Below are 27,085 nucleotides of genomic sequence, written 5' to 3' on the forward strand. Positions count from 1 at the left end.
AGCTAAGGGTAAATTGGGGACTGGAACCCAGACTTCCTGTCCTTCTCATGTCTACCTGCCTCGGCCCCGGTGGACACTCCTGCTCGCCTCCTGCTCAGGTCTCCGCTTCAGGAAGGCGGAGGGTACCCGCGTCAGACGCTCCTGCGCCCAGCGCATCTCTCCCTACTCCGCCCCTTGGGATCCTTTAAGAGGCGGGGCTTGGCTGCCAACCGCGGCCCCGGCAAAAGGCTGGGACTTTACTCCCGCGGTGGAGAACGAGTCCGTGCTCCGTCTGCTGCCGCAACCGCCGCGCCCGGAGCCTGGGCCACGATGAGCGGCAGAGTCGGCGATCTGAGCCCCAGGCAGAAGGAGGCACTGGCCAAGGTGAGCCCTCACCCCGGCCCGGCCCCGCCCCGGGCGATGGCCCCCATCCTCTGGCGGCAGCGGGCTGGGAAGGGGCTGGGTGGGGGGCGAGCGCGGGTCCGCGGCGGGCGGCGGAAGGAGCGGCAGCCACCGCTCCGAGCGGTCCGCGGCCGCCCCCTCCCTCGCTCCCCTCCGTCCGCCGAGGGGACCCCGGGGAAGTTTGGCCGTCCCGGCCCCAGCCACGAGCGAGCCCTTGGCGCTGCCACCTGGGAAGAAGTGGTTGCTTGGAAGCCCACGGAGGCAGCTGAGGGCACAAAGGCAACGTTCATTCTCGGGACTGGCAGCCGGGCCCTGGGGGCAGGGGCAGGGGCAGGGCCCTAGGTTTCCTCCCATTTCCGGGAGGTTTTCCTCTTGCAGGGGCAGTGGCACGATGGAAAGGGCCGAGGGCTTCTTAGGAGACTTGGATGGCTCCTGCTCTGGCACCAAGTCTCTCTGCGACCTTGGGCAAAACCGGTCCTTCTCTGTTCGCTCCTTGAGGAAAGGAATTGAGGAGGTTGGACCAGATGATGTGGAAAGGAGCAGCTTCAAGTGCAAAGCCTAGGATCCTACCGGTGACTGACTGGGTTGGGGCTAGTTTGAGTTGAGACCAGCCCCCAACCCCGTCCTGCAACCCAGGCCCCTCCCTCAACCCAGGCCCCTCCCGGGCAGGGGACTTGGGCTGATGCTCTTCAGAAGGCAAGGAGGTAAGCCTAGCTTTGCCTTGGCGCCTGGGCAGAGGAGGGGGCAACAGTTCCAGAGCCGGACCCTCTCCCACCAGCTGGATCTCCCCTGCTGCCCTTGGGGAGAGAGGGGAGGTTGGCTGTTCTTGGAGCTGGAGCTGTTTGGGTCCAGTCTTAAGGTCTGGAGGCTCCACAGCAGTTTTCCATTACTGAGAAAGTGGTGGAGGGGGTGGGTGGCAGGTGTCTTCTGCCGTGGTAGTGGGGCAGAGGCTCCAGTCCCATGGAGGCCTTGCCCCAGGCTGGGCCTCCCCATCCCAGGGAGGCCGGGTAGGGAGGTTTCAGGTTTTACTGCTGACCTGCAGGGGAAGTCAGGCAGAGAAGGGATTAGGTGGTGATTAAACTAGATATCAGGGGCTGGGTAGTGTCCTTGGTAAGGGGTGGCTTCATGCCAGTCTCCCTGGGGGTCTGGGAGCTGTTTGGGGGATGGGATGGTTTGAGTCCCTGGCTGACCTAGGCAAGGGGCAGAGGTGGCGGGTCCTCATTGGTCCTCTCTGTGGCTGCCCTGTAGGTCAGTGACTAGGGAAAGGTGAGTGGCTGGGAGCAGGAGGCTTGGGGACAGCACAGCACGTGGGGGCATGCTCACCTGCAGGGTAATGAGCAGTTGGAGGGGGCGTGGCCATTCCTTGGGGTCACTGTCCAGCTCTCTTGTTTGGCCCTCCCTACACTTTCCCCCTTCATGGCTTCTGGCTGGAACTGTTCCCTCCACCTGGATTGCCCTCCTTCCTCCTCCTGCTGCCTTTGGAGTCCTTCAAGCCCAGCTCAAATGTCATTTTTTATATGAAGTATTGTGAGACCACCCTCTTCCTGGCCCCAGTCAGCATCAAACTCTTCCTTCCCTCTGCTCCCTGGACACATTGCTCACCATTCCATTACTAAGGGGACAGGCCATGGTGGAAAGAGTGCAGGCTCTGGCCTGGAACAGACCGGGGTTTGCATCCCAGCTCTGCTGATTACTAGCTGTCGACCTTGGGCATGTTACTTGGCCTCTCTGAGCTCTAATTACTTCATCTGTAAAATGGGAGCAGTAATATCTTTAGAAGAATGAATAAGCACCGAGGTCGGTGCTGGGCACACAAGGAGTGCTTGGTAAACTGACGCTTTTGCTGTGGCACACCCCAGAGTGTCTACTGTGGCGGTTAGCTGGGGGCAGTTCTGCCCAGCCATCACACTGGAGCGTGTAAGTGCGCACAGCCAGGCAGGGGCAGTGTCTTACTCCCTTCTCACCTCCTCCTGCTACTCAGCTCCCACCAGCATGACCGACAGAGTGTCCCACACTGCTCAGGTGCTCAGCCAGTGTCTGCAGAGTTGACCCGTGTTGAGCAAGGGGTACAGCAAAAACCTCTATGGAGAGTCCCAGGCAGAGGGCGGTCAGGGTGGGACCTGCTACTCACCCAGCTGCCTCTCCCTACAGTTTCGGGAGAATGTCCAGGATGTGCTGCCCACTCTGCCGAATCCAGATGACTATTTTCTCCTGCGCTGGCTCCGAGGTGAGAAAAGAGGGGCTGCGGGAGGCTGGGGCAGGGGCTTGGGCTAGGGAACAGAATAGCACCCTCTGGAAACCCTGCCCCAGGCAATCTCAGAATCTGGAGTATTCAACCTTCAGAACCAAAAGCGTTCTTGGCAATGATATAACCTCAACCCTCCTGTTGGATAGATAATGACACTGAGGCTCAGAGAGGTGAAGTAACTTGACCCAAGTCGCACAGTGTTTGAACTGCAGGCAGGGAGAGGACTAGAGCCAGGTCAGCTGACTCCCAGCCCGGTGCCCTTTCCATCCACTCGATGAATCTACTCTGCCAATGGATGTGGGGAAACAGGTTGAGGAGAAGCCAAGAAAGGCCCCAAGCTTGTGGGAAGTTGGAGGCAGAGCCAAGTTTAGAACCAGAGTCTTGGCCCGTGGGAGAGACTAGCCCTCTCTGTGGCAGCTTGAAGGAGGGGCAGAGTGCACGGGGAACACGGAGGGTGGGGTTCAGCCTGACCTAGGTTAACAAAACTCCCCTCAAGCCATCATCTGGCTCCAGGGCCCTGATATCTATTCCAGCTCTGCCCTGGCCTGGCTCTGGTACCTGGTCCAGGGGTGAACATCTGTCCGAGGCTCCTCTCTGGAGAGCAGGATGAGGCAGGGTGCCCTGCCTATGGCAAGATGGGACATGACAGTGCTATGCCCGTGATGATGCAGTGTACACGTTTCTACTAGCATCAGGGTCAGACTCAACCCCATGCTCCAACTCCTGAAATCCTTCCATTCTTTTCTTTCTCCTCCTCTCCTGTGATTCAAGTCATGTGCCACCCTCTCTGGTTCTTGTGACACACTTTTTTTTTGGCTTTGTAGAAACTTTATTGCCAGACATAGAAATAATAGAGAAAATTCCTCTGTGTTAGATTAGCAGAGATTAAATCGTGGTAACAGAATCAGAGCCCAAAATATTAAAGTATAAGTCATGGCCAATTACTTATTTATAGACACAGACACACACATGTATACCCTGCAAGTCTTGGGACAGGGGAAGAGATGTATTTTCCTTTTCTGTCCAGAAACTGAATAGAGCTGGCACACTCTTGAGAGGCTGCTAGCTAGCAGGCCCCCCAGAGCAGGCCCTGTGTGCCTCTGAAAGTGCCACTTGCCCTTTTCCCCCTAAAAAGCTGTGAACTCCCTCCACCCCACCCACTCAGAGAGGGTGGAGAGGCAGCAAAGGGGCGGCAGTGGAGTCAGTCCAGAGCTGGAGGACATTTTGGCCCAGCCTTTGCTGAAGGGCTGTAGCTAGAAGGGGGCGGGTGGGGAGAGTGGGCAGACAGCGCTGCATTAAAGGGCCAGCTGCAAGATGATCAAACAAAACTACCCAGCTACTGTGAGGTGGGGGAAGTGTGGTTTCAGAGAGCTGTTGAATTGAACAGCTTCACAGCTCTCTTTTTATCTGAGAGAAGGCTGGCCTGGGGCCCTGGTTTCCCAGGCACCCCAACCCCCCAGTCCTGGGATAACCCCTCTCTTTGCAGGAATACAGAAGAGTGCAGTTATCCTCATTTGCCAGATGAGAAAATTGAGGCTCAGAGAGGAGAGGGCACTTAGCTGAGGGCACACAGCTAATGCGAAGCAGAATCAGGGCAGAAACCTAGGGCCCCTGATCCCCAGGCCATCGTCCTCTCCAGTAAGCCACAGCTGCCTCCTGAAACCAAGCTCCGCCTCTTCAAACCAAGGAAATAGCTCCTCTGCACTTTATTTGTGCCTCACATTTCCCTGGGCAGGAGCTCAGACTCTACTGTGAATTTCAATTAGGGTTTTTGTCGCCTTGCTTTTCTTTTCTTTTCTGTTTTTGCCACGCCGCACAGCTCGCAGGATTTTAGTTCCCTGACCAGAGATTGAACCTGGGCCCTCGGCAGTGAAAGCTCGAAAGCTCGGTGTCCTAACCACTGGACCACCAGGGAATTCCTCCCCCCCTTTTTTTTTTAGAGAGAAACATTTTCTTTTTCTCCTTTTCATCTAAAGGAAACATTTTGCAAGGCACATGCCAGCTGAATGTCTTTGTCTAATCTAGGTGTGAGTGAGCACTGGGTTCCTCCCTTTCTCCCTTCCCCCGACATGGGCTTGGCTTTCTGCTGGGCCCCAGGCCTGCGAGCAGGCATACAAACCACTGCCTCCCCCTGAGTGGGCCTGAGCTCTGGGCACCCCAGCGAGGGGGCTCAGATGGCAAGATAAAACGAGGAGGTGGAGGAAACCTGTGAGCCTGGCAGAGCAGGTCTGAGTCTCCTTGTTTTCCAGGACAGGAAGAGATCAAATAAGAACCCAGGACAGCTTGCTCCCAGGCCGGCCTCTCTGGCAGTGCCCTAAGCCATGCTTTGAGCTGACCCTGACCAGGGCAGCAGGAGCCCTGGAGAGGCATCAGACTGGTACTGCCAGGGGCAATGACAACTCGGGGAGGGCCCTAAAAGACCCTGGATATTGGACCCCAGCAGCTAAAGGTTAACTGGAGAGCCTCCCTGAGATAAGGGGGCCCGAAGTTCACCACCACTCCTGTTCCCAAGGAAGATGACTCTCCTCACAGTTGGGCGTGTCCCTCCCATGGAGGATTCCCACTTTCAGGTCCAGCTGGGCTCCCCCATCATGATAGCATGGTGCCTTGCATCTTCCAAGTGTTTCTAGCTCACTGGATGATTTGGCCAGAGATGTGCACTATCTTGTCCAAGGTCAAACAGGAAGAAGGTGGAAGGGCTGAGATGCAAACCCAGATTATATTCCTCTGAAAGCTGCCCCCTGCTGCTACAATGGCATGTGAAGGGTGACCATGAGAAGGAACTTCCCAAGAGAGAAGGCTGCTCATTTCTGCAAACGTGTGTCTAGCACACATGACAGGGTACGGCATTGGTCAAATCTCTTGTCGCATCCTTGGGTGCAGGAGAGTGGACTGCATTTCAGGGCAGCAGAGTCAGGGAATGTGCTCGGCCACTCCCGAAGAGCAGTGATTAAGGGGCCAGTGACAGTCCAGAGGGCAGCCTGTCTGGCCCAGGTTCCAGGGCTGTCAGCAGATCTGGATGTCAATCAGACCCACAGAGGACATACAGCTGGGAGGGACAGTTCATAGGTCAAATGGCAAAATAGGTCAGAATCTGGATCTCAGAAACTCTTTAAAAGATGAAATGCAGGGGCTTATCTCGTGGCGCAGTGGTTAAGAATCTGACTGCCAATGCAGGGGACATGGGTTCGAGCTCTGGTCCAGAAAGATCCCGCATGCTGTGGAGCAACTAAGCCCGTGCGCCACAACTACTGAGCCTGCGCTCTAGAGCCTGTGAGCCACAACTGCTGAGCCCGTGTCCCACAACTACTGAAGCCCGTGTGCCTAGAGCCTGTGCTGCACAACAAGAGAAGCCACCGCAATGAGAAGCCTGCCCACCACAACGAAGAGTAGCCCCTGCTCGCTGCAACCAGAGAAAAGCCTGCCTGCAGCAACAAAGACCCAACACAGCCAAAAATAAAAAAATTTTAAAAAAAAGAAGATGAAATGCAGCTGGCCATAACAAGATGAAATCTGATAGGGATAGATCCAGAAAACCACCTCTCAACCTATGGGGTAGAGGCTTCATAAGCAGCACAGGTGAAAAGGATTTGGGGGTTTCAGTTGACTGTAAGCTTCGCCTGAGTTAAGGGCCTGGTCTGTTGCCGAGAAAGTTCTTAGGCTTAATCAGAGAAGGGTAGGCAACACCTGTGCTCTGGACCACACACTTCAAGAGGGGCACTGGCAAACTGGAAAACATCCAAAGGGAAGTTGATGGACTTGAAACCAAGCTTTGAAGGATGGTTAAAGGATCCATGGACGGGCAGCATGATAGCAGGGGGCACTCAGGGAGGCAGCACAGAATTTGCGAGCATCGGAAAGGTGGTCACGTGGCTGAGGAAGCACTCCCCCCACCCCCACCCCTCCTCTCTGAATGTCTGTGTAGAGGGTCTCTGCTCAGTACAATAGTGAGGGCTGTGTGCAAATTGCAGCTTGGACTGTTTGGGAGCAGATGGCCTTGGGGGGCAGGGAGGTCTTTGTGTTCAAGTTTGAGCAGGACAGCATGTCAGGGTTTGTACATGAAATAGAGCTGAGCCAGGTGAACTCTAATTCTGAAACTTTCTGGGAACCCTGGGAGGACGAGGGCCCTCTGTGTCCCCCTGGGGTATGCATGGGTCCTTTGAGGACATGGCAAGGTTGACTGGAGGCTCATCTCCCCTCCATCCTACTGGAATGTTCTGCCAGTCCTGCCCCAGATTATGCGGCAGCTGTATTCACCTTTGAACAGAAGGTCAAGCTCTCAGGACTGGATGTTAGACCGTGGAGATTAACTCTGTGGAAGGAGAAGGGTAAATGATAAGGGGGTCCAGGGTTTGCTTTCCCTGACGGGAGATAAGACCCTTCACCTGATTGCATCCAGTAGGGTAAAACTCTTTTGACCCTGAACTTGCAATGCTGCCCCCACCTGCCCTGAACCTTGACCCGCTCTCCCCACAAGCCCAGGGGCTGTGGTGCTCTAGAAGCAGTGAACGTCCTCACATTAGCTTCTACATGTGGGGTGATCTGAGAGTCAGCGGGCGTTCCAGCACAGGAGCAGGGAAATCTTCCCATCCTTGGCGCCTAGGCTGCTATCCTAACCCTGACCATGTTTCCTTGTTACAGCAAGAAGCTTTGACCTGCAGAAGTCTGAGGCCATGCTCCGGAAGGTGAGACCCATTTGGCTCCGAAGCCCACTGTTGTCTCCATTTCTGCCCATCAGAATCACGCCGTGCTTGGACTTCTGTCCACCCCCTCCCACCCTGATCACCGCCTGTGGCTTATGTGACATATCTGAGTATTAGCCGACCCACAAAGTGCATTCCCTTCCCTGGAAACAGAGCTTTCATAGTTCTGGGCCAGCCAAGAATTATAATCTGTTCTGCTGAGATCTCTGAAACAGGCACTTCCATCTTTTCCATTCCCGCTGGTTGCCTTCTCGTGATTTACCTGTGGTCCGGTGGTCTGTTCATGCTGTCACCCATTGCTAGATGCCTGTTAAGGACCACCCCCTCCCCGCCCCGCTTTTTTAAAGCCCTCGTGTGTTTGCAGCATGTGGAGGTCCGAAAGCAAAAGGACATTGACAACATCATGAGCTGGCAGCCTCCAGAGGTGAGAACAGATTATCCCACCCCACACCACGTGAGGTCTGTTAGACCCACCATCTGTATCCTGGGTCTCTGGGACTGGGACCCTCAGAGGAAAGGTCTGACAATGCCAAGTCATTGAATGAGTATCCATTGGCACCCAGGGGCGGATGAACTCAGAGGAAGGCCCTGGACACCGGGAAGGTGTGGCTGCCCGGGGCCTGCTGACCAGGCGCCCCCATCTCTGTCTGGGCCCAGGTGGTCCAACAGTATCTCTCAGGGGGCATGTGCGGCTACGACCTGGATGGCTGCCCCATCTGGTACGACATCATTGGACCTCTGGATGCCAAGGGTCTGCTCCTCTCAGCCACCAAACAGGACTTGGTCAAGACCAAGATGCGGGACTGCGAGCTGCTTCTGCGGGAGTGCGCCTGCCAGACCGAAAAGGTGAGGGGACCAGCGCGGCTGAAGAGGAGTAACGCCCGGTGGAGGTGGTCACGCAGAAGTGTGGGTGTCACACGTGGCTTTAAGGGCAGCTTTAGGCCCTGACGTTTAGATTTCATAGACCAGTGAAATTGCAGAGTTTTAGGGACTGATCTATGTTACCGAATTTTTATTTTTCCAAGTAAGGACTTAGAAAACACTAACCAGCTATTATTGCCATAATTAACCCGCCAAACTATAGGGACGGCATTGTCTCAGAATAAAGGGCCGTCCTTTAATTGAGTAAAGTTTAGCTTCATAGAAAACATGCTACGTTATCATTACTTTTCTTCTGTTATCTGGGCACCAGAGGAATCCTTGTCAGGGACCACCCTATCCTTGGACAAGTGTTTGGGTGCCGCTGGTGTCAGTGAGCTCAGATTCTGTGCTTCCCTAACTCTGAATTCAGACAAAGCTAAGGACAGCTGATTCTCTTACTGGAAAAAGACTGAAGAGCGAGGCGGAGCTGCCATGGTCCTTTCCCCTGCCCTCCTCCTCAGCAGTCGTAAAGATCCAGTGAGACCATGTGATACGTTTGGGGACATTTCAACAGTGTCATCCACATTCACTGAGAACCTAGCGTGCGCAGAGGCCCTGTGGGGCTGGGCATGCGGAGAAGCGTTAGAGATGCACCTTAAGGGCTTAGGTTGGACAAAGAGCATCTGTGCCTGCGAGATGAGTGGCTGCACGGGGTGTAGAGGACGAGGGAGGCCACCGGGTCAAACTGCAGAACAGAAGGGACTTCAGATGTAATCTAAGTTCGCCCAGTTGTTTACTGGATGAGAACACGGAGATCTAAACAGAAAGGGTGACTTGTCTAGGCCACAATTCCGGCCTGGGGTAATTATCTCGATTTGGAAAACCCTAGGTACGGCCCTGCCGGATCTGGTTGCAGTATGGGCGCAGGGTACAGTCAGCACTTTCCCTGAACCGGGGTGGGCTTCTGTGTGTGTGCTGTGTCGGGGGCAGCCTGATGTGACTTTCTGTTCCTCTGTCCCCTGCAGACGGGGAACAAGATAGAGACCATCACCCTGATTTATGACTGTGAGGGGCTTGGTCTCAAACATCTCTGGAAGCCAGCTGTGGAGGCCTATGGAGAGGTGAAGGCCAGGGCTCGGGGGTGGTGGGAGGGTGAGAGGTGAGGGTTGGGGGGTGGGTTGGGAGGGTGGGTCCCTCTGCTAGGAGGCCCTGTGGGGTGGGGGAAGCCAGAGGAAGAAGGGCCTCCCTCCCTGGTACAGAGTTCTGAGCCCACTGGATTCTTTCCACAGTTTCTCTGCATGTTTGAGGAAAATTACCCCGAAACACTGAAGCGTCTTTTTGTTATTAAAGGTAAGTTGGCAACTACCTGTGATGAAGCCCAATGGGAAAGAGGGGCCAAAAATATTACTGGGACAGATTAAGGAGAGTGAAATAGAGTGAGCTGAATTCGGGGGTGGAGGGTGCGGTCTTAGGACCTGTTCAGAAAACCGACCCGTGATGTACGCAGACCACTTTATAATTCACAAAGCTTTTAGTATTCGGTACCTCCTTTGAGCCACCCAGCCCCGTGAGAAAGGAAGACCATCCCCCCTGTACAGACAGGAAAGCCGAGCCTCACACAGGGCTGCCTGTGCAGGCTCCACAGCACCAGGGAGTGCGTGGCCAGACACTGGGGGCTATGGTGGACACTGTTAGGGACAGAGTGGGGACTGCTCCCGGCCTTACATGGCCTGGTCTCTGTTCTAGCCCCCAGGCTGTTTCCTGTGGCCTATAACCTCATCAAACCCTTCTTGAGTGAGGACACTCGTAAGAAGATCATGGTCCTGGGGGGTGAGTAGCCCGGACTCTCCTCCACTTCACAGCATGGCTGCAGCCCCGCTGGGGATGGCGTTAGAGGTACGGCCAGAGCTGCCGGGGCGAAGGCTCCCTCTGCTGGTTTGGGAGCAGTGGGACCCAGGAACAGGCTGGGCCCGAGCAAGGGGCTTCCTGTCGGTTTTCCTAAGAACTCTTTCTCTCAGACACTCTGGAGAAATTCAAAGATGAATGGAATGCCAGTCCTTGTTCTCAGTGAGCTTGCAGTGAAACAGGAGACCTTTAAGAGAAAGCTAGGACACAAACTAGAAAAGGCATAGATGGACTTCCCTGGTAGCACAGTGGTTAAGAATCCACCTGCCAATGCAGGGGACACAGGTTCAAGCCCTGATCTGGGAAGATCCCACATACCATGGAGCAACTAAGCCCGTGCGCCACAACTACTGAGCCTGCGCTCTAGAGCCCGCGAGCCACAACTACTGAGCCCACGTGCCACAACTACTGAAGCCCACGTGCCTAGAGCCCATGCTCCGCAACAAGAGAAGCCACCGCAATGACAAGCCTGCGCACTGCAACAAAGAGTAGCCTCTGCTCACCGCAACTAGAGAAAGCCCGCGTGCAGCAAGAAAAACCCAATGCAGCCAAAAAATAAATAAAATTCCTTAAAAAAAAAAAAAAGAAAAAAAGAAAAGGCATAGATGCACCAGAGAAGGGAAGTACGTATGGCTTCTTTGGATGGGCACCTGCTGTGTGCCCGGCCCTGGACTAGGTAGGTGTCAAGGCCACAAAGGTAAGACAGAGTCCCCTGAAGAGCTTGTGGCCTCTCGGAGAAGGGAGACACAAACAGATGTGTATCAGCGCGAGATGTTACATGTAAAAGAGAGGAGTTGAAAAGCCCATGGGAACACTGAGCAGGGGCGCTCACCCCGCCCAGACTGGGGAGGGGGCGATGCCTCCCTCAGCTTCGAGCTGTGGAATGAGGAGGGTAGCCAGGTGAAGCAAGGCAGGAAGCTGTTGGGCAGAAAGAAGAACACTGAGCAAAGACCTTACACACCACGGCACGGGCAGCTGAAGAGGGCGCACGGCAGGGTGTGCGAGAGATGAGGTAGAGAGGGACCAGGTGCCAGGAGCTGGGTCGCAGAGAATCCAGGGCACTGTGTCGGGAAGCTGGGACACGACTCCACAGGCCACTGGGCACCAGAGAGGAGTTCCTGAGCCGGGGCAGGGGGTGGGGTACCAGAACCTGATTCTCAGGACAGATACCAGTTTGTACACGGCGGCCCACGCACCAGGTGTTGCAAGCCTGAGCCAGGGCGGGGGCTGTAGGGACGGAGAGGAGAGGGTGGATTTCAGACTTCCGTAGGAACAGCAGAACTCAGTTGACTCAACTGGATGTAGGAAGGGAGGAAGAGAAATCTAGAATGGCTCCCTGGTATCTGGCACGAGTGACAGCATTGCAGTCATTCTGATGCAGTTAGTTCCACTGGGGAATAATACAATCAGAAGGAAAGGCTTGAAGTTGAGTTCTAGGAGTCTGTGAGATGTACACATGTTGGGGATGCCTGGGCCTGAAGCTTAGCGGCAAACTCCAGTCTGGAGATTTGGAGTTTTAGATAGAGGCAGCAGCTAAAACCTTGAGAGGAGGTAAGACTGCCCACAGAACAGAGGCTGAAGCCTGGGGAATATCCAGGCTCAAGGGCATGAAGAGAAAGAGGAGCCCACCAGGGAGTGAAGAAGCGATTGCGAGGTTGGCGGGGAAGCGGGCAGACGGACACTGCATAGGCAGGACAGCAGGAGAACATCAGGGGACGAGGGGAAGCCAGCAAGGAAGACCCATGGGAATCAAGCCAGCCAGGGACAGGCAGGAGTCGAGTTTGGCTGGAGCGTGATGTGGGGTGGTGGGAGAAAAGCCTAGAAAGGTAGATTGGGACTGGCTCATGGACGGCTTAATGCCACCTGTGGAGTTGAACTGGGGGTAGGGAATTCTGAAGGTTTCTGAATGTTCACCTTCAGGCACCACATTGAAAGTGGAGGTTTTCCAAATGTGTGCTGAGCCTGGGTGTGGTGCAAAGCAGTCTGGAAAGCACAGGACTTCTGGGTTCTGGTCCTGGCTCTAGTGCAACAAATTCTGTTCTTGTAGCCTCAGTTCCTCTCTGTGAGATGGGAAGAATCCTGGCCTTATTCCAACCCTCCAGCTGAACTGGGTGAAGAAACACAAAGTCTGAGGAAAAGGCTCTAATGATTTTTGGCTTTTCTGTGGCTGCCACCCACCATGAGCATGAGCCAGTTCGGTTTCCTGGCAGCAGGGCTGCAGAGGAGGTTCAGTCAGTTCCCCCACCCACACCTGAAACCCTTTCAACCAAACCCGCCTCGGGCTGGGAAGGTACGGGATCTTCAACAGAGGGGAGAAATTCACCCTGGGCTGGTCACTGGTACTCAGCACAGATTAGAGCACCCCTGGAGTTGCATGGTCTCAAGTCCCTAGAAATCTGAAGGCTGGGAGACCCTGGACCATCCCTGTGGGTTTACGGGCAGCACCAGCCACAGAGGATGCTTGGTGGTACCCTGTGACCTGGAGCTGCTCCCTATATCTGGTCTCTGTCGTCAGCATGGAAAGGTTTCCAGTATCAAAATATTGTCCTTGGCTGATACTTGTTTAGGAATCTGGCAGAGAAGTGGATCTCAGCCTTAGTTGCATTTGAGGCAAATTCTCCTAGTCAGGAAAGGGCTTGGTTATTAAAAAAAAAAAAGAGCCAAATCACTGGTAGCCAAACAGCCTACAAAACAAGAGCAGAAGTGAAACTGTGGCTGGGGTAAAGCCAAGGGAGCCCATTTAAGGGGTCAGTCTACAGTGATGCATTCATTCAATAAATCACGAGTGAGCACAGTAGGTGACAGTGGTCATGCCCTCGTGCTCAGTCTAACTAGGGCAGATCATGTTGACTGCCCTCCTGCCTGCCACATGCGCTGTTCCCTCTGCGCGGAATGCCTCCCCTCCTTTCTTTGTTCCCTCCTGCTTGCACTTCAAATATTTGTATCCCCTTCCTGGGAGTGATAATACACTCTCATACAGGTAGGGCATTTTACAGTTTACAACAAACACCCTCTCAAGTACTTAGTTCACTTCACTCCCACCATAACCTTGCAGGGCAGGAGGAACTAGGCTCAGAATGAAGTGATTTGCCTCAGGTCGCTTCGCTGGCCAGAGGCAGTGGGGACAGGACCTCTGTCTCCTGCTTCCTGGTCCAGAACAGGGCAGTCATCTGGGTGACAGCTCCTCTTGAACCCCCTGCAGAGCTGTGTGCACGTCCTGTGCTCCCAATGCCCATGTTTTGTGTGCAGGGGCAGACGGGTTTTTTCTGCCTCTTTTGTGTAGACTGCCAGGGCTGTGATGAAATCCTGCCCTGGTGGTGATCCTTTTTTCTCCTTTCTTCCCTCTCCTGCCAGCAAACTGGAAGGAGGTTTTACTGAAATATGTCAGCCCTGACCAGCTGCCTGTGGAGTATGGGGGCACCATGACTGACCCTGATGGAGACCCCAAGTGTAAATCCAAGGTATGGGCTGCCAGGGGCCGGAGGTGACCAGGGACGCCTGGCTCAAATGCACATTCCAGCTCACTCGTGCTCTGCTTCTAGATCAACTACGGGGGTGACATCCCCAAGAAGTATTACGTGCGAGACCAGGTGAAACAGCAGTACGAACAGAGTGTGCAGATTTCCCGGGGCTCCTCCCACCAAGTGGAGTATGAAATTCTCTTCCCAGGCTGCGTCCTCAGGTAGGGTTCTGGATCCTTCCAGGAGACCTGAGCCTTCTGGCCATAGGTGCCAGTGGTGGGCTGGGGTGGGAGAAGCCCTGGTGGCAGGACCCCAGAGAGGGCACATGCAGACAGAATCATGTCTAAGTAGGTGGGTGTCCCCTGCAGGTGGCAGTTCATGTCGGATGGTTCGGACATCGGTTTTGGGATTTTCCTGAAGACCAAAATGGGGGAGCGGCAGAGAGCAGGGGAGATGACAGAGGTGCTGGCCAACCAGAGGTACAATGCCCACCTGGTCCCTGAGGATGGGACCCTCACCTGCAGCGATCCTGGCATCTGTAAGTCTCTCTTTCTTGGCTCGAAGCCCCTGCTCTAGCTGTTTGCCTGGGAGGTCCCCCTTTCTCCATGGATTTAAATTCTCACACTGTTAGAACTAGAAGTGGAGCTCCATCAGTTTCAACCTCTCTTGCATAGGAAACCTAGGCCTGGAGAAGTGAGATGACAGGCTCAAGGTGACCTGGTCCAGGTGTAACTGGGGCTGTGACTGCCATTAGACATTTCCTGGGGACGCGCCTTCCCCAGACATCAGAGAGGCAGAACGCATTACCCAGGTGTAGGGATCACAGGGTGAGCAGAGTGCTGACAAACCTAGCCTTGACTCTGCTGAACTTCACTCATCTCCAAGTTGATCAAAAAATGGCCACAGAACATGAACAGGAAGTTTACCCAATAGGAATAAGAATGGCAAATAGGCATTTGAAAAGGTGTTTAACCTCACTTAGCTTTGCAATATCGATTAAATTCCCTTTGATTCAGCAATTCTACCTCTGGAAATTAATTGTACAGAAATATTTACACAAAGACACAAAGATATAGGTACATGGATGTTCCTAGTAGTTTGGGAAACTGACAATAAACTAAATGGCCTTAAAGAAGGTCTTGTTAAATAAACTATGGTCCATCCATATAATGGAAAACAATATACGCATTAAAGAGAATAAGCTGACATATAAGATGTCTGATACATGTTAAAAAAAATAAAGCATGAGACTTAGCATATACGGTATATACTCACTTTGGCTAAAAAAGGTCAAAAGAATTCTGGTGTTGGCTGCTTTCACCTTCTGAGATGACCCACACTCCGTCTGTGGAGTATGTTTCTCTAAATAAATTCACTTCTTACCTAAAAAAAAAAAAAAAGAATTCTGGGGACTCTGCTAACGCTAATGGTGGTTATCTCTGGGGTGGTAGGAAGCTTATAGAGGGCTTTCATTTCTTTATACTGGCCCTGCAAATACAGTTTATGTTACAAAGAACATGTACTACATTTATAAGCAGAAAAATCACATACACACACACACAAAACCCCCATCAAATCTCCAGTTTCCTCTCTGTCTGAGCCAAGGGGCCAGGCATGGAAAATCAGTGACAGCAAGGGCTTTGTCATCAAGCTGAGATGGACTTGACCACCGACTAGTCCTTAGGCAAGTGACTTGGCCTCCCTGAGCTTTAGTTTCCTGATTGCTACAATGGGGATCAAATTCTCTACCTCATAGGGACACCTGATGATGAAATGCGATCAGGTCTGTGCAGCACTTAGCGTAATGCCTGCCATGCAGCACTCAGCGCACTGTGGCCACCATTATTATCATTAGGGCAAAACCTGGGGGAGAAGGGCCACTGGGGAGATAGTGCCAGAGATGGGAGAAGACCTGCACCCTATTTTCATGGCAGCACTGCCAGAAGTCTGAACTAGCCCCACAGATGTCTTGGCCTCTGTACTTGTCCACACCATTGCCCCAACCTCAGATCCTGTGTCCTCCCCCACAGCCCAAGCAACCTCAGTCTCCACCGCCCCCTCCTCACATATACTCTGTGGTCTGGCTCCCCAGGGAGGAGAAGTATTCTTGTTAGCGAGCTGCCGGGTCCTGAGGGAGAAGGCGGTATACTGTGTGCTTCATCAAGAACAAGGTTTAGCACCAGCCCAGACACTGTCATCCTCAGAGCATAAAGCATTTCGTACATATAAGCTTGAATTTCTCTTTTAAAGGACAGGGAAGCTGAGGTATAGAGAGGGGATGTTATCTCTCCCACAGTGTAGCCTGCATAGACACCAAGAAACGGAGACAGGAGAGAATCCTAGGGTCCCGGTGCAGGATCTCGTGACCATAGACTACCCTAGAGATGATCATGTGACAGAGGAGAGAGTGGGGTCCCAGACCTGGGAAGTAATTTACCCAAACTCAGTAGCAGAGCCCAAACCATTTTCCAGCGCTGCCCACTACCTCTCTGTAGTACCATGAACCCTTTAACATAATCAGGCTTAGGTTTGCAAATCCCAAATTATAGTTCCCCTTGGATACATTCCCAGATGGAATGTTTATCTGCCTTGTGGGGCCTTGACTGGGAGATTCCACTTTTTTTTCTCCCAACTAATATTTCCTGAGGTCCTGAGTGTAGAGTACTCTTCTAGGAAAGAAAAAGATTCAGAAAAAAAGATCTGGAGCAGGCAATGTGGTCTAGAAGAGCTGAAGCACTGTAGGAAGGTTAAACAGCCCCTCTAGGCACCAGAAGACCCGGTTTCTGAGTCCAGCTTTGCCAGTAACTCTCCGAGTGTCTCTAATTAGATTTTGCTCTCTTTTCCCTTAAAATGAGGGGAGTAGGCTAGAGCGGATCTTAATCTGGGGTCTATGATTCTAAATCTTTAATGATTTAGATCTTTAAAGACAGTGATTCTAAATCTTTAAAGACCAAATACCTCCCTTTTATAAGTGGTGTCTAATGTCCCCTTTACTACTCTGAAATGAAATTCATAGATATTATAACCACCTACACACATAATTAAAAAGTCAATATACTCTCCTATCTGGAATATAAAAGAGAAATAAAAGGACACTAAGAATATATATGTTTTCTCAATACATAAATGAGAGGGCACAGTTACCCCCAGCTCCTCCTCTCTTCAGAATGGTAACTTTCCCATTGGGAACCACTGCCCCAGAGGGTCCATGATGGGCTCCATGGGATCTGAAATTGTATGCTTTCATCAGATTCTCAGGGGGGTCAGTTCCCCAACAAAAGTGAAGGAGCCCTAGCCTAGAGGATCTCTGGGGCCTCTACAAGTCTGTGAGTACATGATAAGTGTCAAAATGAACCACTTCCCTCCGGCCTGGACATCACAACAGCCCCTTCCTTGTATCTGAGGGCAGAACATCATGCTAGGCAGAGTCATCTCAATCCTGATGCTTGGTCCAAGGAGCTCCAAGACTTCTTCTCTAGCATGACTGACTCTGGTTGCTAAGGCTCTGTCATCCAGGTCAGAGAGGAAGCTTCCCTCTTTCCAGAGGCACCACTGGTCCTGAAAGACCTCTGGCTCAGAGAGAATATCAATGACTATTACTCACTTCACACCATGAAGAAAAGGGTGAGTGGTGTGTCTACCCTCAGTCTAAAACTATGCATTTTATCCAGGGGCAGAAAAGGGGAAAGGTTAAATCTCAGGATTAAATGCACAGGGTTTTTTTGGCTGGGAAAAGTTAGAGAAGACCGGGATAGGGAAGGGGCGGAGCTAGTGTTTTTGTTTTCCAACTCTGTTCTTTGGAAGGGGTGTTTGACTGGAATGGAAAAACTTCTCAAAAAAAGAAGGGTTAGATTACAAGCAGTCTGTTCCTTGGCCAAGGGTTGGAAGCCTTTTCTGCCAACTGCATGCCCATTTTCTCTCCCCAGAGGAAACCACTAACAGATCTTGTGTATTATCCTACCAAATATTTTCCATCCCTTTAGAAGCATTATGTGTTTCCATAATGTACAGGACATGTGCCCACCCATATACATTCATAGGAATTATATATGTTATTCAGTGTATATTTGAAGGAATTTTGAAATTCTAAAACTTGTCAATGTAGGTAGACCAAGTAACAAAGCCAAAAAATGTTCTTTTTACATATATTAACAAAAATGTTAGAAATGGTTTACAAATTGTTCTGCAACTTGCTTTTTTTAGCCTAAGGATATATTGTCACTAGTTTCCCCAGTCACTTCTATGAAGCTCACCTCTTTCTTTGGATACAGAATAGTATTTCAATAAAAACTTTTAAAGCAATTCTTCTTTGAACATTTTAGTTTTCCTCATCTTTTATTACTACAAATAGGGGTGCATTGAGCATCTTTGTCCATTTATCTTTCTGTGGGATAAGTTTCTGGTTCAAAAGTTTGCATATTTTACCTTTTGTCAGGAACTGAACAGGATTAGGCTTTCTAGGGCCCAAGTCAGGCAGCAATGCAGGCCAGAGGGAAATTCCAGCTCCATCCCTTCCTCACTGTGTGACACAGTGACTTTCTTTTTATATAACACAATACTAATGCTGAACTCAAGAGTTATTGTGAATAATATATATAGATTGCCATACCAGTATTGAGTCACATAAATAGCCATTGTTACCATTACTATTATTATTATTATAACTACTGCTGCAACTAATTCTACTCCCTCCTTTCAAGACCCAGTTCAAGCTCTAACTCCTTTAAAAAGCCTTTCACATGATTTCAGTCTACAGGGCCCCCTCCTTCCAAGCTGTTACAGACGTGACTGTCTCTGCCACTCATCTGGCACTTGGCATGTTCTGTCTTATATATTTTTCTCTTCATGAACATATTGTAACCCAGTTAGACTAGGTTTCAGAAGGTGAAGGACCATTGCTTATGCTACCGTCAGCCTCATTACCTACCATACTGCCTTGCTCAGTCAACCAAAATCACTGTGTCTAAGCTCTTTGTCAGACTTGCCTGAATGTTTGTTTTTTTCCCTCCCCTCAGATGTCCTGCGGTTTGACAACACCTACAGCTTCATTCATGCAAAGAAGGTCAGTTTCACCGTGGAGGTCCTGCTTCCAGACAAAGCCTCAGAAGAGAAGATGAAACAGCTGGGGGCAGTCACCCCAAAGTAACGCCTCCTCCCACAGCAGGCCTGGCTCCCTCAGCGTCTCCCTGTCAGTTTCTATCCCTTGTAGCAGTCATTTTCCCAGCACTCTGACGCCCAAAGAAACCGGGCTAGAAGAAAGACCTTGGGGCTGGATCTGGGGAGCCTTCATTTCAGAATTAGGAAGAGGGAGACTAGCTGGAGTGGGCCTCCTTGCCTCTCAAATTACTAAGGAGTCCCCAGGGGCTGGGCACCGTGACAGCATCTGTCTTATAAACTGTGCCAACTTCACCTGTCCAGTGACAGATGAGACAGGAAGAGGGGTACCATGGGATGGCAGGGAGGAAATTAGGAAAAAGGGGAGAGATTGAGACCTAACACTTCAGGGAAGCCAGCTGCAGGGGAGGAACTTGCTCCCAAATGAACATGTAAGTCTAGACCATAATGAGGAATAGCAAGGTAGCCGGTTGCTAGAGTTACGGTGGGGGTCTGAGGCTCTTCTGAACTTTCTACCGAGGCTAGGATCTTTTGGCTTTTCCCAGGTCTCGGGAGGGGGCCCGAGTCAGCATAGGTCTTCCCTTTCAAGGGTAGACAGGCAGGCCTCTCCCTCACCTCGAGGAATCCAGCAGTTCCTTGGGTCCCACTGGCTGCCTCTTTAATTACTAATGATTGCCAGTGACTCAGAGCTTCCTGGGACAGTGAGCTTTGGTGCCCAGCCACTGTCCTTCAGTGCAAACAAAGCACAGGGAAGTTACCTCCGGGGATCCCAGCTCCTCCAGGGATCCCAGCTCCGTGAAGGGCCAGGGAGGCTGGCAGTGGGTGTGAGTCCTGAAGCTTCCACCCCTCAGAAACCCAGGCCCTGACCCATCCTGGGGAGATGGTCTGGCCAAGCTGAGGGAGCAGGAGTCAGGGGCAAGGCTGGCACTGACAGGAGGCCCCGAGGCCGCATGGGTCCTAGCCAGACCCCTCAGGAGGATATCCTGACCTTGGTTTACAGCGCTCTGTTAGGAAAAGTAACCAATGAATAAAGAACGTTCAGCGCGCAGGGCGTGGAAGTCAGTACCCTGCGCCTCGCTCCTCACAGTTCCTCACACAGGCAAACTTCCGCCGCGGGGTGCCAGCTTCTCCCCGTCAATAAGCGGAGCGCATGCGCAGAAGCCATCTGCTAGTCTTCCGTGCGCTGACGGCGTCCCGACGGCCTGCTCGCCCCCTGATTGGCCCAGCCGGTGGGCTGTCTTTCGCCATCTTTGCTAAGGGCACTAAGGGTGTACCTGACCACCTTCACGGTGAGGACGGAGGCCCCGCCCAACTCGGGCTTCTCAGAACGCGCCAACTAGTGCGGGTCTGGCAAGCGCGCGCGGCGCCTGCGGTGGGCCTGGATTGGGAGGGTCACGGAGAAGCGATGATCACGTGGCTTTAGGGACCGTCTCCTAATTCCGCGCAGGCACTGCCAGTGTTTCCGGGGTTGAGGATCACTTTGAGTCGCGATCCCAGCTTCCTGCGAGATCACAGCTGACCTGGCTGCCCTACATGACCCTACAATGATGAAGACTCCCAGGGCTGAAACCAGGGACCTCAACAGAGAGGCTGTGACCTTTATTTGATGATAATAAAGCTAATTCTTTAATGAGCGCCTCCTGGGTACCAGGCAACAGCCCTGTGTTTATCGCCTTATTGCAAGGATTCAAGGAAATAATACATTCAGAGCGCTTAGAAAGCCTGGTACAAGTGTACGCTCAGTAAATTTTGGCTACTCTCGTTTCTTACAGACGTGGCTGACAGTTCATAGGCGGCACAACTGGCATTTGAACCCAGGACTGCCTGTCTTTAAAGGCTGGGCCTTTGCTCGCTGGTACCCCCAAAGGATTCACAGAGCTTTAGTGAAGTGCACTTATTCCTCACATGGGTAAACTGAGGTGCAGCAGGGGAAGAGTTTCCTCTTTAGTAATCAATAACCCCACATCCTCTCATTCTGTTCTGCTCATTTCCCTGAAGTCTTGTACCCCAACCCCGTTTCCCTGGCCTCATTCGTTCATTCGTGGTCCTGCCCCGAAGAGGCTTGGTCCAGTTAGACTCCAGCGCTTGATAGATGAGTATGGGGTAGGGACTCTAAGAGTCCAAGCATCCACATCACCAGGGTTCTCACCATTCGCTCCCCCAGCCTCATTTACTCAGCTCACCTTAGGAGCATGGGAACTGGAGCTGTACTGCCTGGAGTCAAATGCCGGCTTCACTACTCAGCAGTTATATGTTCCTGGGAAAGTGCCCTATTAATATTTTTCCTGTGTCTCTATTACTCATCGGTAAAATGGGGAGGGGCGGCGGGGGCGGTGTCCCACGCTGCTGGGAGGGTTTAAAGAAGTAATCCATCTAGAGTCTTTAGCCAATGGTCTGGCCGGTAGTAAACTCAGTAAATGACGACTGTATAATTAATCCTCGAAACCGTCCCAGGACTGAACCTGTCCCGTTCCCCAATTAACAAATGAATAAAGTGAGGCACAGAGAAGTTACAGGCTCTTGCCCGAGGTCACAGAGCCAAGAAGTGTAGCATCCCGTATTTGAACCTCCGTCTCTTTGGTTCCAACACTACAGCCAGTGCTGGCAGAGGATCGCGCCAACCGCTCGACTCCAGAGAAAACGTGAAGAAAATTAAGCTGTAAAACGCAAACCTGGGAGAGGGGCTCCGGTGCGCGGGGGGGAATTTGCAGACGCTCCCTGCTGGCGGGGACTACTTGACCTGTGCTTCAGTCGGGGACCTTCGGCTCGGCCCGTCCCGCCTTTGCGAACGGGAGTGCTGGTGGAAGCCGAGGCGGTAGTACACGCTGCAGCGACTGAGGCCAAGGAGGAAGCGCCATGTCCGAGCCGCCCCCTCGGGGGGCCGAGCGCGACCTTTTCCGGGACACGTGGGTGCGGTACCTGGGTGAGCGCGGGGCGAGGGGGACAGCGACCCCTACACCACGTGTCTGGGGAAGCAGGGGTTGCCAGACGCCGGTCAGGGACCTGGAGAAGGTGGGAGGATCTTAGTTCTCAGGGAAGAGACTGGGCTCAGAGAGGGTTCTGAACTTGCTCAAGGTCACACAGCTCTGGTATTCCCAGCCCTGCCCTCGGGGTTTCTGCTGGTCAGACTCCCAGGTGGAAGCCGCAGCTCAGCTAGGAGGATGGAACCGGGTGATCGGATCGCCTTCTCTGGCATTCCTGGCACAGGCTGTGGAGTCAGGGCATCTGGACTCCCATCTTGGCTCCTCACTGGCTCTGAGCCTGTTTCCTCCTCAGCAAAAAGGGATGAACGCAGGGTCTCGCTCATTGGGTGGTAATTTTAAGGGTAGGATGAGATAAAGTACATAAAGGCCTGGCATATGGTGAGCCCCTGGTCAGTGGGGCTGCCTTTAGTCTCTCTCACTGCCTGTTCACCCATCAGCTCAGATGTTTCTAGAACCCAGGCTGTGAAGGCAAGTGAGTGATGAGAAAGGTGTCTGCGCTCAGCTTTTCCACGAGGGGAGAGTTGGGGTGGGCAACATGAGTGCCATTTTATAGGCTGGGAAACTGAGGCTCAGAGGGGTAAAATCACTTGTCTAAGGTCACCCAGCTACTGCTCAGCAGAATAAGATAAGAACCAGCTCACTCCAGTGTTCCCTTGTGGAACAACACAAAGGCTCAGGAATTAAATATCCCCTCCACCAGGCTATGCCAATGAGGTGGGGGAGGCCTTCCGCTCCCTGGTGCCTGTATCTGTCGTGTGGCTGAGCTACGGTGTGGCCAGCTCCTATGTGCTGGCTGATGCCATTGACAAGGGCAAGAAAGCGAGAGACGTGAGTGTTAACCTGCCCCTCAACCCCCCAGCCCCGTCCACTCCCCTTGTAGTCAGTCCACAGCCTTGCACGTGGTTAAGTCCCTCTGGGACAGTCCGGTCCCCACAACCTGGCCTGGTGGACTCCATACCCCGGTACAGTTTGTAGCATAGTGCACCCTGTCCCCGGCGCAGGTGACCTAGTCTATATCCTAGTCCTGGATGTGAGTGAGTCCACCCTCAGCCCTGAATTGGTGGAGTCCAGAACCCGACACTAGCGTGGCTCTGTCCCCAACCCCCTTCACTTCCCTCTCCCTGGTCCAGCCTCATGCCCCTTGTCCACAGGGTTTCCCGCCTCTGCCTCTGCTGGATTAAATATCTCTCGTGCCTGCCAGGTGCCGAGCCCTGAGGCAGGCCGCAGCACCAGGGTGACCGTGGCCATGGTGGACACCTTCGTGTGGCAGGCTCTGGCCTCTGTGGCCATCCCAGGCTTCACTATCAACCGTGTGTGTGCTGCCTCTCTCTATATCCTGGGCACTGCTACCCGCTGGCCTCTGGCTGTCCGCAAGTGGAGCACCACCGCACTGGGACTACTGGCCATCCCCATCATCATCCACCCCATCGACAGGTGGGTGCTCCTCCCAGCCCCAGGGATCATCCACCCTACAGGCGGGGATAACCTTTGAGAGGTGTGGGGGTGTATACACTTTTCACAGAACAGTTGTAGCGGAGGCAGGGCTGGCACTTGGGGCTCCTGAGGTAGAAAGGACAGTCTAGGCCCTTGTCATATGATCTGGCAGGTACTTTGGCTATAAAGGTAGGAGGTGCCATGAGAGTATGGGACATAGGACAAGTAAATTCCAAGAAAACTCAGTGTTAGAAAACAACCAGAGGTAGGCAGGAACAGGTGCACCCTGGAAGGGATGGGTTTCGAGAAGTTTTGGTGACAGAAGCCCAACTGAAACTGGGTTAAGTAAAATAGGAATTGATTGTTTCACATAACCGAAAAGTCCAGAGTTATGCTACTTGGAGGCATGGCTGGATCCAAGCACTCAGCTGATGTTATTAGGGGCCTGGGTCTCTCTGCTGGGCTTCTCCCCACCCCACCCTGTGTTGGCTTCAGTCACTTTTCCTTCATGGGAACAGAGATGGCTCCCAGCAGCTCCCAGCTCCCCTCCCCCCAGCTTAGCAAGCCCCATAGGAAACTTCTTTTTATTTATCTATTTATTTATTTTGCGGTACGCCGGCCTCTCACTGTTGTGGCCTCTCCTGTTGCGGAGCACAGGCTCCGGACGCGCAGGCTCAGCGGCCATGGCTCACCGGCCCAGCTGCTCCGCGGCATGTGGGATCTTCCCGCACTGGGGCACGAACCCACGTCCCCTGCATCGGCAGGCAGACTCTCAACCACTGCGTCACCAGGGAAGCCCTTTTAATTTTTTTTGATGTGGACCATTTTTAAAGTCTTTATTGAATTTGTTACAATATTGCTTCTGTTTTTTATGTTTTGGTCTTTGGCCGCGAAGCATGTGGGATCTTAGCTCCCTGACCAGGGATCAAACCTGCATCCCCTGCATTGGAAGGTGAAGTCTTAATCATTGGACTGCTGGGGAAGTCCCCCCATAGGAAGCTTCTTTTTTTTTTTTTTTTTTTTTTGCGGTACACGGGCCTCTCACTGTTGTGGCCTCTCCCATTGTGGAGCACAGGCTCAGCGGCCATGGCTCATGGGCCCAGCCACTCCGCGGCATGTGGGATCTTCCCGGACCGGGACACGAACCCGTGTCCCCTGCATCGGTAGGCAGACTCTCAACCACTGCGCCACCAGGGAAGCCCAAGGAAGCTTCTTAATAGTGACAGCAAAAATCCCAAGGAAGGCTGTCATTCGTCCATAATAGACTGGTTGCCCATCCCTGAGCCAGCTTCCCTTTTCCGACTGGCCCGGCTTGGGTCACGTGCCTTCCCTTAGAACCAGAGATGGGGCCAACCCAACTAGACGAACATAGAGTGGGAGGAGGAGTCTTTTCCCTCAGGAACATAGCTGACCTTGAGGTCCTGTGTGAGTCTTTTATCCCCTCTGTGCCTCAGTTTTCCCAAATGAATAAAGAGAGAGTGATGGCTGACACCGGGATGGCACTTGTGTCCTGCATCCAGGAGTCCCTTTCCTAGCCCTGACCTCCTGCCTCCCATTCCCCCATTAGCACCCCTTGGTTGCCTGCTCATGACCCTCCATTGCCCCACAGGTCAGTGGACTTCCTCCTGGACTCCAGCCTGCGCAAGCTCTACCCCTCTGTGGAGAAGCCCAGTTCCTCCTGACCCCACCCCAGTACCTGGCCTGTGGGTTGGCCCACCGCTCCCTGCTCTGTTCCAACTCCCTCCTCCTGCCAGGGGTTGCGGATGCCTAGCTCTCTGGGGTCTGAGGCCCTGGCACCTGAATGGGTTTAAGCTGGACGGAAACTGAGAGACTCACAGACAGGACCTGAACCCTGTCTGCTTCCATGGAATCTGTGACACTGAGTTGGACTGGACTGTGAGTGGGCCCAGCCCTGTCTTTTGACAGGACAATAACATACTCCCATGGAGGGTAAGGAGACTAAGGCCCAGACAAGGCAAGGAATATGGCCAAGATCACTTGGCAAGCTGGGGACCTACAGGATTCCCAACGGCTCGGCCAGGTCACCCCATGGCAGTGTGGCTGACGGAGGAGCAGCAGGCACTTGGAGAAACGCAGGAGTACACTAGTGGGGACCCTGAGGACTGATTCTCTGGCAGCCCCTTCCTGATGCAGGGGCTGCTGGGGCCTGGCTGGAAGGCAGCACAGCCCCCGGTCCAATAAATCCTCAAGAAGTTGAGTTTTCTCCTTTTCTATTGGGGATGAGAAGGGATGTGGTGATGGGGAGCAGGGCTGGGGGCCCTCAGAGGTGGAGGCCGATGTCTCTGGCAATGCATCGCTCACAGTGGCTAGCACTGGGCCTGTGTGGTACCTCCCCACCCATCAATGACCCCCTGCAGATGCCTGGGGTTCCACCGTGGTGCTGCCAGTCTCCTTTGGGGTAAGCATTGCACTCTTTCTGCAAGCCTCCTAAAATACACCGCTGGGATCCTGTTGGGCAGCTACCACCTGAGCCTGACTACAGCTCACTCTTCCCTTAGTTCACCCCCTCAAGGTAGCCTCTGACTCCCTAGAGCTGGCTTGGGAGCCTCCTCTGGGCTTCCTCCATGACTGTGCTGATAGCCTGTAGCGATCTTGGCCTCCCCCTCTGTGAGCTCCTATGGCCAGGGCCTGCATCTATCCTGGAAGCTGCAGCCCCAACCCTCCCCTAGGTCCCTGCACATATTAGCATATAGCCATGTGGCTTTGATCTAGCTGGAGTTTCAGTGGCCTCTCGGTGAAGTAGGGCTAAGACAGACTCCCCCAACCAGCTTGTGAGAGCTGAAGTGGGAGGTCCAAAGCAGCTGGCACAGAATGGGTAGTTGCCTCTCCCAGGCAGCACAGTCCTGCTTCTGCACTAAACCCTCCAGGGTAGGGTTGCCAGACATAGCAAATAAAATAACAGGATGAGCGATTAAATTTTGTTAGATTTAAACAACAAGCAATACTTTAGTATAAGTATGTCCCTAATATTGCATGGAACATATATGCACTGAAAAGTCCTTCACTGTTTATCTGAAATTGAAATTGAACTGGGCATCCTGTATTTTATCTGCAACTCTACTCTGGGGGGCCATGCATGGAGCTGGAATGCCTCCCCCAAACACCCCAGCCCTGTAGAGGTGGGAAACACTCTCCAGCCTGTCTCTTTCCTGGGCAGGGCATGAGGGACAGTTCTTAGTGACTAGGCTAACTCGTATTATCCCATTTGATGGGTGGGAAACAGGTGCAGAGAGGTGAGTGGACCGGAGGTGGCAGAGCCGGGTGTAATAGGAAATTGCTTTCCTGGGGCCTGAGAGGATGAGGCAGACCCCTGCTGGGATTGGGTGGGGGGAGATGTCTTTTCCCACCCCGGGGGCCTGGTGGCCTTTGACCTGGGGCATGCTGGGAGTTGGGTCCCCCAGTGGCCAGCTTCATGTAATGCTCAGGACCACCACAAGGAGGCAGCACCTCCAAATGTGCCCACCTTGGCTGGTTCAAACCACCTCCAGGTCATTGAGAATATGTTATTGAACCGCTCCTAGTGGGCCAGGTTCCATGCTAAGCGCTTCCTGTGTTGTGGCTCATTTACTCTTCTTTTTTTCTTTCTTAAATAAATTTATTTGTTTTTGGCTGCGTTGGGTCTTCGTTGCAGCGCGCGGGCTTTTTTTCTAGTTGTGGCGAGCAGGGGCTACTCTTTGTTGCGGTGGCTTTTCTTTGTTGCAGAGCACGAACTCTAGGTGTGTGGGCTTCAGTAGTTGTGGCACGCGGGCTCAGTAGTTGTGGCTCGCAGGCTCTAGAGCACAGGCTCAGTTGTTGTGGCGCAAGGGCTTAGTTGCTCTGCGGCATGTGGGATCTTCCCAGACCAGGGCTTGAACCCGTGTCCCCTCCACTGGCAGGTGGATTCTTAACCACTGCGCCACCAGGGAAGTCCTCATTTACTCTTTACAACCGCACTGTGGTTGGGTCCCTGTCTCCTGGAGTTGGAGTCACTCC

At 53.0% G+C, this 27,085-nt stretch overlaps 2 protein-coding genes across 2 annotated transcripts; both read left to right on the forward strand.

Annotated features, from left to right (window-relative positions):
- Nucleotides 1–222: 222 nt before the first annotated feature.
- SEC14L2 (SEC14 like lipid binding 2) lies at nucleotides 223–20,299 on the forward strand. The gene is made up of 12 exons (XM_081251667.1): nucleotides 223–363; nucleotides 2,533–2,608; nucleotides 7,271–7,314; nucleotides 7,697–7,756; nucleotides 7,990–8,178; nucleotides 9,219–9,314; nucleotides 9,483–9,543; nucleotides 9,940–10,023; nucleotides 13,453–13,559; nucleotides 13,641–13,780; nucleotides 13,928–14,097; nucleotides 18,575–20,299. The coding sequence occupies exons 1-12, from the start codon at nucleotides 310–312 to the stop codon at nucleotides 18,703–18,705; spliced, it is 1,212 nt and encodes a 403-aa protein (XP_081107793.1). The 5' UTR covers nucleotides 223–309; the 3' UTR covers nucleotides 18,706–20,299.
- An 895-nt stretch (nucleotides 20,300–21,194) lies between these two features.
- On the forward strand, nucleotides 21,195–25,310 carry MTFP1 (mitochondrial fission process 1). Its single transcript, XM_081251677.1, has 4 exons — nucleotides 21,195–21,597; nucleotides 22,359–22,486; nucleotides 22,860–23,092; nucleotides 24,702–25,310. The coding sequence occupies exons 1-4, from the start codon at nucleotides 21,531–21,533 to the stop codon at nucleotides 24,772–24,774; spliced, it is 501 nt and encodes a 166-aa protein (XP_081107803.1). The 5' UTR covers nucleotides 21,195–21,530; the 3' UTR covers nucleotides 24,775–25,310.
- The last annotated feature ends 1,775 nt before the right edge of the window (nucleotides 25,311–27,085 follow it).

This window comes from Mesoplodon bidens (genome assembly GCF_964165515.1).
Source record: "Mesoplodon bidens genome assembly, chromosome: 13".
NCBI lineage: Eukaryota > Metazoa > Chordata > Mammalia > Artiodactyla > Ziphiidae > Mesoplodon > Mesoplodon bidens.